The sequence below is a fragment of the Passer montanus genome, unplaced genomic scaffold, assembly GCF_014805655.1.
Source record: "Passer montanus isolate IOZ18808 unplaced genomic scaffold, ASM1480565v1 scaffold11, whole genome shotgun sequence".
Classification (NCBI taxonomy): domain Eukaryota; kingdom Metazoa; phylum Chordata; class Aves; order Passeriformes; family Passeridae; genus Passer; species Passer montanus.
This window is the reverse complement of record NW_024357613.1, coordinates 17379248-17392824: the sequence shown is the minus strand read 5'-3', so window position 1 is coordinate 17392824 and position 13577 is coordinate 17379248. Positions and strand designations below refer to the sequence as shown.

Sequence of the window (13577 nt, the reverse complement as noted above, 5' to 3'; positions counted from 1 at the left end):
TAAAGCCATGAAACCTATTGCAAGGCATTTTGGTATGTGCATACTGCAAAACTCATTCTGCAGGATCAACAGAAATGAACTAGAGACTCTCTGTATTATTTCTGAAATGGATCATCTTGGTCCAACACCAGTGTGACTTTTCTGTGCCACACAGCCATCTCTGCACTAGAGGACTCTTCCATCCAAATCTCGTTGCTGCTTTATTTCCTTTCCTTTGTTATGGACATAAGCTCTGCCTAGTTTCTTCCTCAGCTGCCACTTCTCAAACCAGATTTTTTTGTATTATTTGTATATAATTCCTCAAACCAGATAGTTATTTCCCCCCTGATTCCCATCCACAGAGCATCTAAGTTGCTCAGACAGATTAATTTCCTAGCTTTTGCTGTGTAGAAAGTCTGTGTGCATGCTTCTAGCTGGCACTACAGCTGTAGCTGTTTGTCACTGTTCAACCTTTCCTCTTAATATGAGGACCGAAATTGAAGAATAGGTCAGACCTCTCTTATCTTCTGGAATAAGTGCAATTCTCTGTTCAGCTGCCTGAACCTGTTTGGTTTGCCCCAGAAGTGTTGTTATTATAAGTTTATGAGATAAATTTAAACTTCAACTTACTTTTCAGTACTTCATTATGTAAGAAATCTTTGTGTCATTTTAGACTTCTAGACCTTTTCTCTTAAAGTTTGCATCATAAAGGATGGATGTGTGATATATTCTGGAAAGAGCTACAGCTATCTGAAATCTTGATGCCAGTTTCTTTGTTATGTAGCTTACTCTGATATTCAATAGTGCAGGTAAGACTTGGAGGTTTGCCAAGTTGTATTGTTTCCCTGCACCTCCTTGTTCTGTCTTGACCATCTTGAAGAGAAATATGAAGTGCCTCAAGAGAAAAGTCTGCCTTTTTTTCAGACTTCATCATTACAGAAAATGGTTTGGCCAGTGCTAAGACATCCATAGGTTTCCTACCATCTAGAAAAGCACAGTATGGTTACCAGTTTGCATCACAGACCATGTAATGTCACCATTCTGGCTTTAAGCCCATATTTTCTTTCAGCAAGAATGTCCTTTTCAGAAAGGTATTTTCACTTAATGAGTACAAGGGATGGAAATTTGTTTCTGGGCTTAATCACGACTTTTTAAACATATATCTTATTTCTTATCTGATTGACCTACCCGTTTTGAAATGTATGAGGGCATTCTTATTAGATGTTATTTATTGACAAAATACACTGTTTTCCAAAATTTTCAGAATGTAGAGTCTCTTTGATGAATGTTGCAATATGAAAAAAGTGGATATACAAAGAGTTAGAGCTCAACAATAAAAAAAAAAACCTAGAACTAGAAAGGCAGCATTTTTGCTGTTTCTTGCTATTTCCTTATTGCTGCCTGTTATGCAATCATTATTTAAATGATCCCACATAAGTTTCATGCATTATGCTGTTAGCCTAATACATGGATGGGTGTTTAAGGCATCATGTCATTTGGGAGTTCTGCATCTAGCATGGCGTTTAGACCTCCTTTTAAACCTTAAAGGGAGAACTTTAGACCTTAAAATTACTTCTCTTTCTTTTGCACTGGCCACTACTGTTAGTGCTGCTTTTGTAGCTCTCAGTGATTTTCATAGTGTTGGTCTATTGTTGATGCTAATGCAAGTTTAATTTCTTATAAAGTCATATTTCTTGAATTGTTAGATTCATATTCTGTGGATAACAGAAATATGCCATATGACACATCTGTCTAGAAAGGTTTTATTAAAGAAAAAAGGAAAACTTTATCTGCCCTACTACATCTGATAAATTAGTATAGTACATTGATTATTGTGTAATTTTGTACATAATGGAAAAGGTAGCATATATTCTGAACATTTAGGATTCTAGCCAGTTCTAACTTCTCCCTCAGTTGAACATCATTTAGGGGTTGAAACATGCCCTTGGTAGTTTTCTGAGGATATTAATAAAGATGAGGGCTGTCAAGTAGTTAGTGGCACCAGATGTAACTCTATAAATCTTAACATTATAATCATATTTTAAAAGGAATGTGACTAGCACATAAAATCTTAGTAAACAGCTGAAGTCTTAGAAAAATTAAGTGGCTATCTCCTTTAAGAAAAAACAACTGTTAGTCTGTCCTAATTTTCTTTGAGAGTAGATTGCAGGCTGAAAAGAAGATCTGTAGCTATTTTCTTTAGTTTATTCCACGCCTCTTTCGAGTAGTGTCCTACATATTTGCATATAGTAGACTACCCCCAGTTTTATTGCTGAGTGTGATGCTATATGGTATGGAAGGGTCCCTCTGGTCAGTCGGGGTCACCTGTCCCACCTTTTTCTTCTCATACTTCCTTGGGGGCAGGGACAAGCCAGGACAGGGCAGGGGGCTGCAGCATGAGGAACAGAGAAGGCCTCGGTGCCATACAAGCACTGCTCAGCAACTGCTGAAACACTGGTGTGTTATCAACACTTAGTCACAACTAGAAGAACAGGCAGCTGTGAAGAAAACTGCCTCCATCCCAGCCAGACCCAGTACACCTGGGATTACAGGAGTCAGACGGGTTTAGATTAATGGAATTGAAATACAACATTTTGATTCCATTCATATGTGTGTTTTTTCTCTCCTGCATGGCTTGATTGTTTATGTACATCATGTTGTTAACCTTCACGTGGTTTATCAGTAGTAAGCTTTGGCTACGAAGTGGTACCCTTTATTTAAGCAGTCTGATCAATGAGTTCTCTCAATTGCTTTTACACTGATCGATCTCACATCTGAATTATCAGCCCTTGAAGAGATGAGAGTTACAGCTCTTTGAAGTGTGACTTCTGACACCAGAGAATAACACATTGACACAACTGAAACTGATTGTATTTGTATCACTATTTTGAGACACATAGTATATCTTCAGTTTTTAAATTCTAGAGTTTAAAGGTCTTGAGATTACAGTGCTTTGATCTGTAAATTACTGTGTAGTTCTTCCTCTCAAGACCTCCAGGAAAAGCACTCTGTAAATAGTGATGCCCTAAAAGAAAGTAGATCCATATTTTTTTAAGAGACAGGCTAAGTACCTTTTATGTCAAGTTTTTGTTACCTGTGGTAACCAGACATGTTCCAAGAAAGCAATGTGATCATATGGTGTTGTTACCTATGGTTGTTACAGTTTTGCTAATGTGCTTTTGCTCCTGTGTCAGACTTTTTTCTGCTTCTCATGATTAATGTGTAAAGGTTTTCCCAAGCCACTAGTCAGGCAGATAAAATTTTCCATCACACAACTGAGCTACATTCAACATATGCTCAGATGTGCATGATAAATAAAGCTGGAAAGAACACAGTTGGATTTTCTGGAGTAGTTTCATGCAACTGCATGCTTAGAAATAAATTCACAGCTAATTGGTGCTAAGTTACATTATACTTCATGCACAAAATCAAATTTCTCCATTAGACAATATAGGGTTACTTCACAGTGTGCATTAATTGTTCTCACAGTCTTTGATATAGTCATATATCAAGGAAAGGATATATAAAGGAAAGGATATATAAAGGAAAACCAGAGCATAAATGTGTTAAGCTTAAGGATTTAAACATAACAAAAATCAAGAATTACCTAATTAAGATTGAATATTTACTCAGTCTTGACTGAAGTAGTAACCTCTGAAATAGCATTAAATTACATAACAGAATATTCTTTCCCAGGTATCATAAGTAATACAGGGTAACATATCATATATATTATTTAATATAACATACAGTTGACAGGCTAAAGGACCTAAAATTCACACAATGAAAGGGTTATGTTTAGAGTAACTCTAATCTGTACACCATACACATGTAGGGCTAAATTTTTAAAGGGGTCTCATTTTTCCCTCTGATTTCATATCCTCAGTCTATTTCATGCACGTATGATAGGATTAAGATACCAATTTTTTTACTTCATTCCCTAATTGATCTATCTTAATCCTTTCATATCTGTCCTTAAAATAAGAGGCCATCTTTAAAAATTTCACCTAAAGTGCTCAATTTTGCCTTCAGATACCTCCATGCAACTTCCATTGAAGTAATTGGAGCTGTGCCTGCATATCTGATGGTGGAACTGGACTCATTGCAATTAAGGTACACATTTACTGGCATAATTAGTCATCTGGAATAATTGCTGGGCCCAGTGTGACATTCTGCATGTGCAGAATTTGCTAGATTGGACTCTGCATATGGGAGACTGAAGATAATGCTAACTTTATTTCATGCCTTAGATTTGTAATTGTAGCAGAATTTTAATGTAGTTTGTTGTACTTAATTTTCTTATTTTTAAATAAGAAATGTGGAAGAAATTCAGAATGATACCTTTGTATATATTTTCATACCCAACCAGCACACAGACATTTTGTCATTTCCACGAGCATGTTACAAATGGTATGTGCAGGCACAATTGTGATTTGTGCAGTAACTTACAGTTTAAAATATCCAACCCTGAGTGTAGTGCTTTTTTTTTTGCCTTATATCTTTGTGCTGGCAAAGCACAGACACAAAAAAATAAATCTGTAAATGATGGCACAGTATATAAGTAACAGCATAAAAGCCACACATGAGAACTTTAGTACTTCCTAATTGAAAATACATAGAGTACTTATTTTCCAGTAATTTAAAATTATCTGTGTTTTGTGATTGCAAGTTGATTACAGGCAGCTTTAATATAGGTGTCTCTCTCCTGTCACTGGTCTGGGGAGGGGCTCTTTGACTTACAAAATAGTTGTTTTGTAGAGAGTAATATAAATCCATGGTTGGCACAAAAGCAGAACATTTTGTGGAGGTTGTCTCAAATAAAATTAAATTTGTGACACATAAAAAATTCCAACTTAAAAGAAGTTTTTCTGAGATATTATAACCTGTTAAACCACAATGAACGTAGTGAATTCCTGTGATTTAGAATAGTTGCTGATAAATATTTGGGTCTAGTTCTAGAACTGCTAAAAAGTGACAGTTTTCATGGTATTGATGTTACCTGTATTGCTTTGAATTTAAAATGCTATGAAGCTTAAGAATAGCAGAATATATAGATCCCTCTGAAATTTATTTGCTACCACATAGGTTAAGTTACTTGGAGGAAGCCTTGGCCCAGGGGCATTTACAGCACTCTCTCTGTTAGTGCAAGGTCAAATGCCTGTGGCAGGCACAGCCAGTATGAATTGCCATAACTTGTTCATGTAGAAGAAGATGCTCTTTATGCACCACAACTCCTTGAAGGTGCAAGATACCTGTTTTTAAAGAAACACTGCCATATGGAAGTTGAAAACACAAAACCAAATAATTATTTGAAGTAAAGGTGATCATTACAGAACACAATAGTGATTTTAAAGGAGGTCGTTAAATAAAAAACAAACTACTAGAAAATTATTGTGGTTTTGATATGACTGGTTGAATGGAGAAATTATTCCTCTCAAATAATCTTAGCCATGTTTCAAGATAGTAGGAGGAGTTAATTACTCTAAAAATAAATTTTAATACCTGTTTCATGCATTAATTATTAGAATGCTACTGTAATATTTTCTATGTTTAAACAAGCACATGCTTAGATGATCATGGATTTACATCCCCTGCATCCAGAATATTTAACAGGTGTATCATTCAGCCTGCCATCTAAATTTTTTCAGTCTTTTCATATCTGTTGCACCAGCTTGATTATGTGTAGAAATTGGGATGTCTGCCCATTTTCAGGTAAAGACTCTCACAATGAAAGTGATTGATTTCTTGACATTAGTGTTCCTTTGTTCTGTGCTTACACCCTGCTTGTTCTAAATGTTTGTACATTTCTTCGTTTTGTTGAAATAGAAATGAGCTAAAGTTGTTGCTAAACCATTTGCTTTTTCCAAAACCTTTTCTCTATTTTTAATTGATTTTCATTGTGTGTTTTTGCAGCAAGCTTAGTAGTGGAGGAGCGAACGAGACAGATGAAAATGAAAGTGCACCGTTATAATCAGACATCAGGGTCTGGTTCTAGCCAAGAACATGAGCGTGAGCAATATACCAAGGTAAAGTCAGTAGTCTTGGAATGATACTTTGGCTTTAAAATTGAAGGCATAGACTTGTTTATTTAACATATTATGTAACCTTCAAGAACACTGTATTTTAAATCCTGACAGAAATGTCTTCAAGTAATAGCATTTTAGCATCATTTGTACCCCCATCTGATCTGTATTAGAGTTAGTCTTTGACATCTACTAAAATGAATCTGGAAAAACCAATATGCTTAAAATCTTCAGGAAAGCTTTTCAGAATTAAAAAGTTCAGGAAAGAAAGATCTTTCAACAGCTGTTAAAAAGAGACTTATCACATCTAGCTTATGAAGTCGTTAGATTTCCAATCCCTGGAGTTTGGAAAAGTAGGGTCATGAAAGAGGAGATTGGCCCTTGTTGATGTCTGATGTGGAGAAAGCTAAGCAGAACAAGGTCCAATCTCATGCAGATGTTCTCATATTTCTATAATGTTTTTGCATACTAATAATGTCAGAGATAAATTATTTCCTTTCTTGAAGTGCCTACTGATTACTTTGATTTCCTTTTCTAATAAAAGCATAGAGTTTCTGTGATAATGTAATATATTAAAATTATGTTAACAAAGTTGTAAAGAGGGATTTTGTTTTCTTGATAAGGCTAGAATGGTAGGCCATAACTTTGTAATTTAAACTGTATAGGGTTCTAAGCAAACTGGTGAAAATGTCTTGCACATCTGCACTGCTGCTTACGAATCAAGCTGTGAGGAGCTGGATGCTCCTAAAGATACAGGTTAAAATAATCTATAAGTGAGGTACTCATCTAAAGCAAAATCACAAATTTACTTAGGAATGGTTAAATAGGAAATCTGGAGGCTAAATTTTAATAAACAACAGATTTGAAAGATTGGTTCAAGATATTGTTGCAGTTAAATATGCAGACAACTTTAATAAGAACTTAAATGAATAGTTCTCAAAAGGAAGAGAAACAAGAGAAACAAAGCCTTAGGTTTTGAATGTCCAAATTGTGGGATATCAGTGCTATTAAAAAACTCAGCAGCTGGGGTGGAAATTTCCAATGAGATCCTCTATCAGAAGAAGGAATTTGTTTAATTAATACAACTCAGTTGCTGCTGGGTTTGCTGCTACATTCAAAAGAGGTTCTCTCAGGGCAAGAGAATGAGATGCAGTGTCTCTGTGGTCCTTCTCAACCATTTAACAAGGTAGAAAAAATAGTCAGAATAGGGTTGATAAAATTTTCATTGGAGAGAGGCAATATGCCGTGGGAGGACTTCTGCCATGATGACCAGAGACCTTTGTTCAGAGACAAAGGCCAGGTTTCTGAGTTAGATTATATAGTTATATATATTAACTATATATATATATATAGTTACGGAGTGATTGAAATTTTTGTATTTATCATTCTGAAACATATTTTTTTTTATCCTAATTCTCTAATATTTATGATAAGCATCGTTTTGGTCCTCCAGTATATTTTTCTTGTTTGATCAGTGTAGAACCAATGTATGGTGAAATAGTTGTTAGAAAACATCAACCTGCAATGTTACAAATTTCTCTTATCCTTAGAATCTTGAGGTTTTTAGGGTCTTCCTTTGGTTTTAAAAGCATGTGGAAATCAAAAGAGAAATCATGATGAGTACTGAATCAAAAGAACACTGAAATTATTCTATTCAGAATTTTGCTTCATTTCACTTATGGTGACAGTCATCACTTTAAAAATGCTGCCAAAGCAAACCTTATGCTACTGTCCTCTCTATCCTGAGAAAATGGTGAAAGAGTCAATAAAAGAACTAAGAAGATTTGGACATGTGAAAATGTAGTGTGTTATATCAGCTGTTGTGGTAAAGCTGATGACTGAGACCTCTCAGAACTGAAGACTGTACCCAATTTCTGCTGCCAAAATTTGTGAAAAGTCTTTGAAAGCTGCAGAAACAAGATTAACTTTAAATTTAAAAAATAAAAAATATTAAGTGGTATAATAGGCATTCTGGAATAGTGAAAAGTAAGTATTAACTGACTGTTCAAGAAACAGCCATTGCAAGTAGAGTTTTTCCCTCTTTAACCAAAATGCTTATTTCTTTCCTAAATAGCAGTGTTTTCCCATTGCTCCAAAAAAGAAATATATTTATTAGAGAAATTATACTATTCTAGAACATTGAGAAAATAGTTCATTCTGCATTTCAGAGCAATCAACTCACATGGGTTTGATTCTTCCAATATTTTTGCATTTGCAAATCTGCTTGTTTTATTATATACAAAATTTTCTAAACCATTCAAAAATTTTCCTTCAGTATAGGACTGGATTATAATTGCAATGGTTAATTATGCATGTACAAAATAATTCCTGAAAGTTAAATAAATTTTCTCTTATATTGAAACAAGCCTTTTTTAAACAGAGATATTGTAACTGGTCCTTTGCAATTTCCTGTCAATTTCTGATGCATTACAGTTTTGGAATTTTACCCACTCAATTTCTTAAATTTCTAATTACAGTAAGCAAGCAATGATTTTCCAAATATGCACTATGCAAGTTTCCATTTTTAACATCTATTAATGGATTTTGAATAGGCAAATCCATTTGTCTGCCCTGCAACATTTGTATACCTTCATGGCTCTTCCACTCTGTTTGGGGACTTTCACAGAGCTCACATCCTTATTTCCTCCCAGTGCAGTGAAAAGACTCCATAATTTATGTGAAACAGTTAACTTCTAATAAGCTAAACATAATAAAAATTAAAAAAAACCAAACCCACTAGACCTCTGAGGATTTCTCAAAAGCATTTAAAGAAGAGCTTTAAACATGTCTGCCTTCTTTCTTATATATTGGTGAGGCTGTAGTGGCTAGTGTGCACATACTTGTGCTGTTTCAGTGCTTGAAAGAATCAAAACATTTGATGGCATAATTCTGGATTTGCACAGAGGTGAATTACAGTGTAACTCAATTATCCTTTTAATTCAAAATACAGTAAGTGTTTTTATTCTATGTGCCCCACATAGAACATAAACACCATGCTTGCAGCTGCTCTGGCTTAACATTTTTTTGGAAGTTCTGTTTATTCAAGAGAGTTACTGATTAGAGAACTGTAGTCTGTACTTAAAAAGGATATCACTCTATATTTAGATGCAGTACTGACTTAAGACTGTATGTGATTGAAAAGCATTTAGCATAGAAGTGTAATCATGGCATTTGTTCAGTGGCACTGTGGATTTAACTCAATAGTTGCTGTCTTAACTCTTATGTGTTAACAGCTGATGTCTAAAGGAGGGGCTGGGTAGGATACTTGGGCTGACAGGAGGCTGATTATGTTAAGTTTTACATCATGCTGGATAAGGCATCAAGGGTGTATATAGAAAATACTTTTGAACATAGATGTGACATCTTCTTTTGGTCCCCTTCACCCACCTTGAAGAAAAAAATCTTTGATATGTATCGTGTTAAGATGACAGTCACTCACTCCAGTGCTGGAGTGAGTTCACAGAATTTAGCGAGTTCCATTCATTTGACCTGTGAGCTTCACTGCAGTTTCCTCATAATTTGACTTGCTCATTTTTACTGTTCCCTGTTTGGGAGCTGAGCTGTGTTCATAGGAGTTGGATACAATTGTAGGAAGGGTTTTTAGAATCACTGGTGCTTAGTTGCCTCTGGACCACGGCATGAGCTGCTCCTAAGACAAAAGCTGGTGGGAGTCAGTGATGAGTCCTGAACACCCTAAGGTGCCAATGCTGGGCTGTGAATGCCAGCAGCATTCTGAGCAACTCCATGTGAGCAATCATAAAACTGAAGGTGCTTTGTGCAGGATTCAGTGTTTTCTGACAAAATTCCTCATCAGACTGCCTCAAAAGATAGCTGCAATCTCAAGACTTGTGTAGTCCCTGGATGAATCTGTGCATCTGGTCTGTATTTCCCTTTCCTCATGTTAATGACCTCATTTTAAACCCATTTTATTTTCTCATTTCATTTCCTCATTTTAAGCACATAATGAGGTATATATCTGTCAAGGTTAGTCACCTGGGGCTTTTTTTGCAGTCAAAGGACAGCGCACTCATTTAATTTTCAAAGCTCTGAACCCTTGTATTCTTCATGGTTTTGGAAGTTAAATCTAGGAATATGAATACTTCCATATTAGAAATACTTTCTAATATGAAAGATAATCCAATTATAATGAACTGTTAAATGACTTCTAAGATGTGCCTTATAATCAGTAAAATTGCTAGCATTGTTAGTCATGAAGGAGCTCTAAAATAATTTGTGAAGTACACTCTTTTGGTTTGTGTCTATGCTCTTTCCATTGATGTTAACACATCTGCAGTTCATCATACCCCTTTCTTCTCCTTTTGCTGGTGAGCAAGAAGCAACAGCTCCACAGGTGGTAAAGTGAATGGAAGAACTGCATTCCAGCTGTCTATAGATGTCTGCTTTTGTAATGCAGGCAAGGAAAGCACAGTTATTTTTGGCATTTGAAACTAGCTGTTATTAATGTTTTAAAAAACAGACCTACTCTTTAGTAATTGCTATTGAAGTTGCTGCCAACTTCAGTGACTCTTCTAATGTGATGAACAGTGCACCTTGGAAAAGAAATGTTACATAAGCTTTAAGATATAGAGTTCAAAGAGAACTGGTTGCAATGAAAATATACTTCATTTTGAAGCTTCAAAATGATGAAATGTTTAAATATAACATCTCAGGGAAACTTATTGCAAATATATGTGCAGTTTCAAAGAACAGCAGTTTTTTGCTTTGCAGTAGAACTTTATCATATTATTTTTGAGCCCAGTTGGAAACCTGCAGGCATTACTTCATTGCAGCTACCATATAAGAGGATCTTAGCCCATGTTATTTTTCTTCCGAATTATACGTTCAGGTGTATTGCAGCAGTAAAATATTCTCATTTTAATGAGCACTGCTTTGTGGAATAGTACTATTTATTTCTCTCTTTATTTGAAGGGAAAAAAGGGTAACTTCAAAATTGCCTTCATTTTGTTCATCTGTTAGCTGAGATGACTGATTATCAGATTGTATCAGAGGCAGGTAGGAAATCAGTAGGACAACTTGTATGCCTCCTGTAGAAGTCAGTGAATTAATTAGAAGCAGCAGGTATAAGAAGAAAAAGCTAAATACAGAAGTAGTGATAGTGAAATGTAAACTCTGTAGCACTCAGCATCAATTTTCAGCATCACTACTTTTTATGCTATTCTCTATTTCTGTGAAGGGAAAGGTTTTCAGTTTCTTGGGAATCACAGCCTTGGCATACAGTATAAAGGGATAGGAAAAGCTCAGCCTTGCCATGAAAATCTCATTCAGGAAGAGATGCTCCACATTTTTTTGCAGTAGCTGTGTGATTGCAATACAAGGCAAGTAGAAGAAACGGATTTAGTTTTTTCTTTATGTCCTGTCTCACTGTAAAATTCTCTGTTTACCAAAATATGAAAAACTGTCTTTTAAGCCAGTCTGGTATCTACAAAACAATTCCATTTTTCAGACTGCTTGACTATAGAGAGCAAAACAGAGTGAGGGTATCTACATAGCCCACACTTACAGGATGATACCCTGAAGGGCTGAACACACCTGCACCAGTAAATGGTTTCATATTGATACTGAACAGTAAATTGATGAGGCTGAGTCTGTAAAAAGCCACTGATACACAAACCAGGACTTCTAACTTCTCTCCCAGTATTCTAACCAGTAAGCTGTACAACCATGCTTGATGCTTTTCCTCTCTCCCCTCTCCCCATCTTCCCCAGCCCACCTAGCTACCCCATGAGAGGTGGAACAAATTCAGTGCAAGTGAAACGGGGCGTCTTTTTCATGACATACCCAGTCCACCTGTGGAATCATAAGTTGAGTGCTCACAGCTAGGTTCAGGTGTGGCTTGGAACAAAGGCCAGCAGCCAAAACCTCCCTCAATAAGTAGAAGAAGTGCTTCCAGCAGTACAGCTTCCAGAAGTCACTGCATCTGGCTTTAGTGGTTCCCTGGTGGGGGAGTCTGCCTTCTCCAGCAGCCTGTCATGGTTGCTCAGGGACCACCTAAGTCTTCTATCACTGCAGGTTCACTGTGTACACTCTCAAACCAAAGGCCACAAAGAGAATATGGACTATTTGGTGAGGAAGAGAAGTAATTGGACATTATAGTGGCAGAGGGAAGAAGTCAGATCGTCTTCAGCTAATACAAAAAAAAGCATGGAAGTATTTCTGAAACAGTCTGTTACTTAAATCTAAGAAACCCCATGCATTTGAGAGATTGCTTGGTTATATTTTAAACAAAGAATTTTGGAAACCTTCAAAGGACTAATTTGTGGATATAATCTCAGTATGTGGGATGGGTGAAATCCTTATTTCACTGAAATCAACAGGAATTTAATATCTAATGGGATGATTTTGCAGATTGCAAATCTGTTTAGCTTAATGGAAGGCCAGATCATTCCACGTGTTCAGATGGTTTTCATATTTTTATATGTCTCATTTAGAGTAGCTGGAAGGATTCTTTAGGAATTCTTTAGGAATTTCGCATAAAACATCAAGTCTGATTCAGGACTTGGGGCAGTTTAACTTATGATGGAGAGAATTAACTATTTGGTTTTCTAGCCTCTGTATGTTTATACCTAGCCTAAGTAAAAAGTTTTCAAACTTGTATTCTTTCTTTGAATATTTTTTTAGACTTAGAAGGAAAACATGATATCTTATTATGAAAGATGTCTGATAAGAATTAGTATACTTTGTGTTTCAATTTTGAAGTTACCATTTTATCTTGCAGTCTGAAGGACAGAATCAGCAAAATTGTTTAACAGACTCTGCAAGCCATTAACAAAAGGTGATTTGAATAAACATATCAGCATAGTCTCACCCAACTGGGCATTTATACTCAGTAAAGTCACAAGTCACTTGTAAAGAGAACCTACCGATAAATTCCTGCTGTAGTTGAAAACATTTTTGAACATCGTGGTACTTGAGTCCTTTCTGTAACCCATTTTCTTAAAGTCACAGCCTTGTCTCCTGCAGATGTTTTTACTCAGCCACTGCAAAGCCTTCACTGGGTACTGCTTAGAGTTTCTGCTAAGCAGTGTTCCTATGCACACCTGAAAAACACAGTGAGACATTAAATTTATATAACCTCCATTTGTCCTTTAGATGTCTGCATTTATAATTGGTGCTTAGAATTGCTTTATTTCTTCCCCTTCTCTACTCCTATTGACTTCCTCATTTTATCTTCAGTGCTTTACCAAGAGGTTTCTGAATGTGCACAAGCATAGCTGCTGAAAGGCACTGGAGCAAGAGAAGATAAACCTGGCTTAAGGAAAGGAGACCTGATACATTCATCTGTACAAAGTCAAGCTTATGTTTGCCATGTTTTTGAAATTAAGTCATGGCATCTGCTGAGTGATTCAGCCAGCAATCCAGTGCCTAGTTGGAGTTTGTATATTCACAGATTTGTGTATTACTCACAAATAAATTTTTATTACTTGTAATTTTACAGAGCACAGATCTAAAAAATGAACTCCCTAGAGTGTCATGTCAAAAACTGCCTAGTGCTCTATGTGTTAATAGTTTTCCCATAATATACCCTGGGAAGTATGTCACTGGTTTAGTTGCTTT

General features: G+C 35.9%; 1 protein-coding gene across 19 annotated transcripts in view; it reads left to right on the top strand.

The window, feature by feature from the left end:
- The window catches only part of RIMS1 (regulating synaptic membrane exocytosis 1), a 308204-nt gene that overhangs the window by 232563 nt on the left and 62064 nt on the right, over window positions 1-13577 (top strand). For 11 of the 19 annotated variants that reach the window (XM_039728989.1, XM_039728984.1, XM_039729033.1 and 8 more), the window contains one exon: window positions 5893-6005. The exons of 7 other annotated variants lie outside the window; for them this stretch is intronic. In XM_039728989.1, the coding sequence (XP_039584923.1) occupies window positions 5893-6005 (113 nt within the window). Of the gene's footprint in view, window positions 1-4067; window positions 4093-5892; window positions 6006-13577 lie in introns of those variants that run through there. One more of the 19 variants, XM_039729113.1, reaches the window with a different exon arrangement.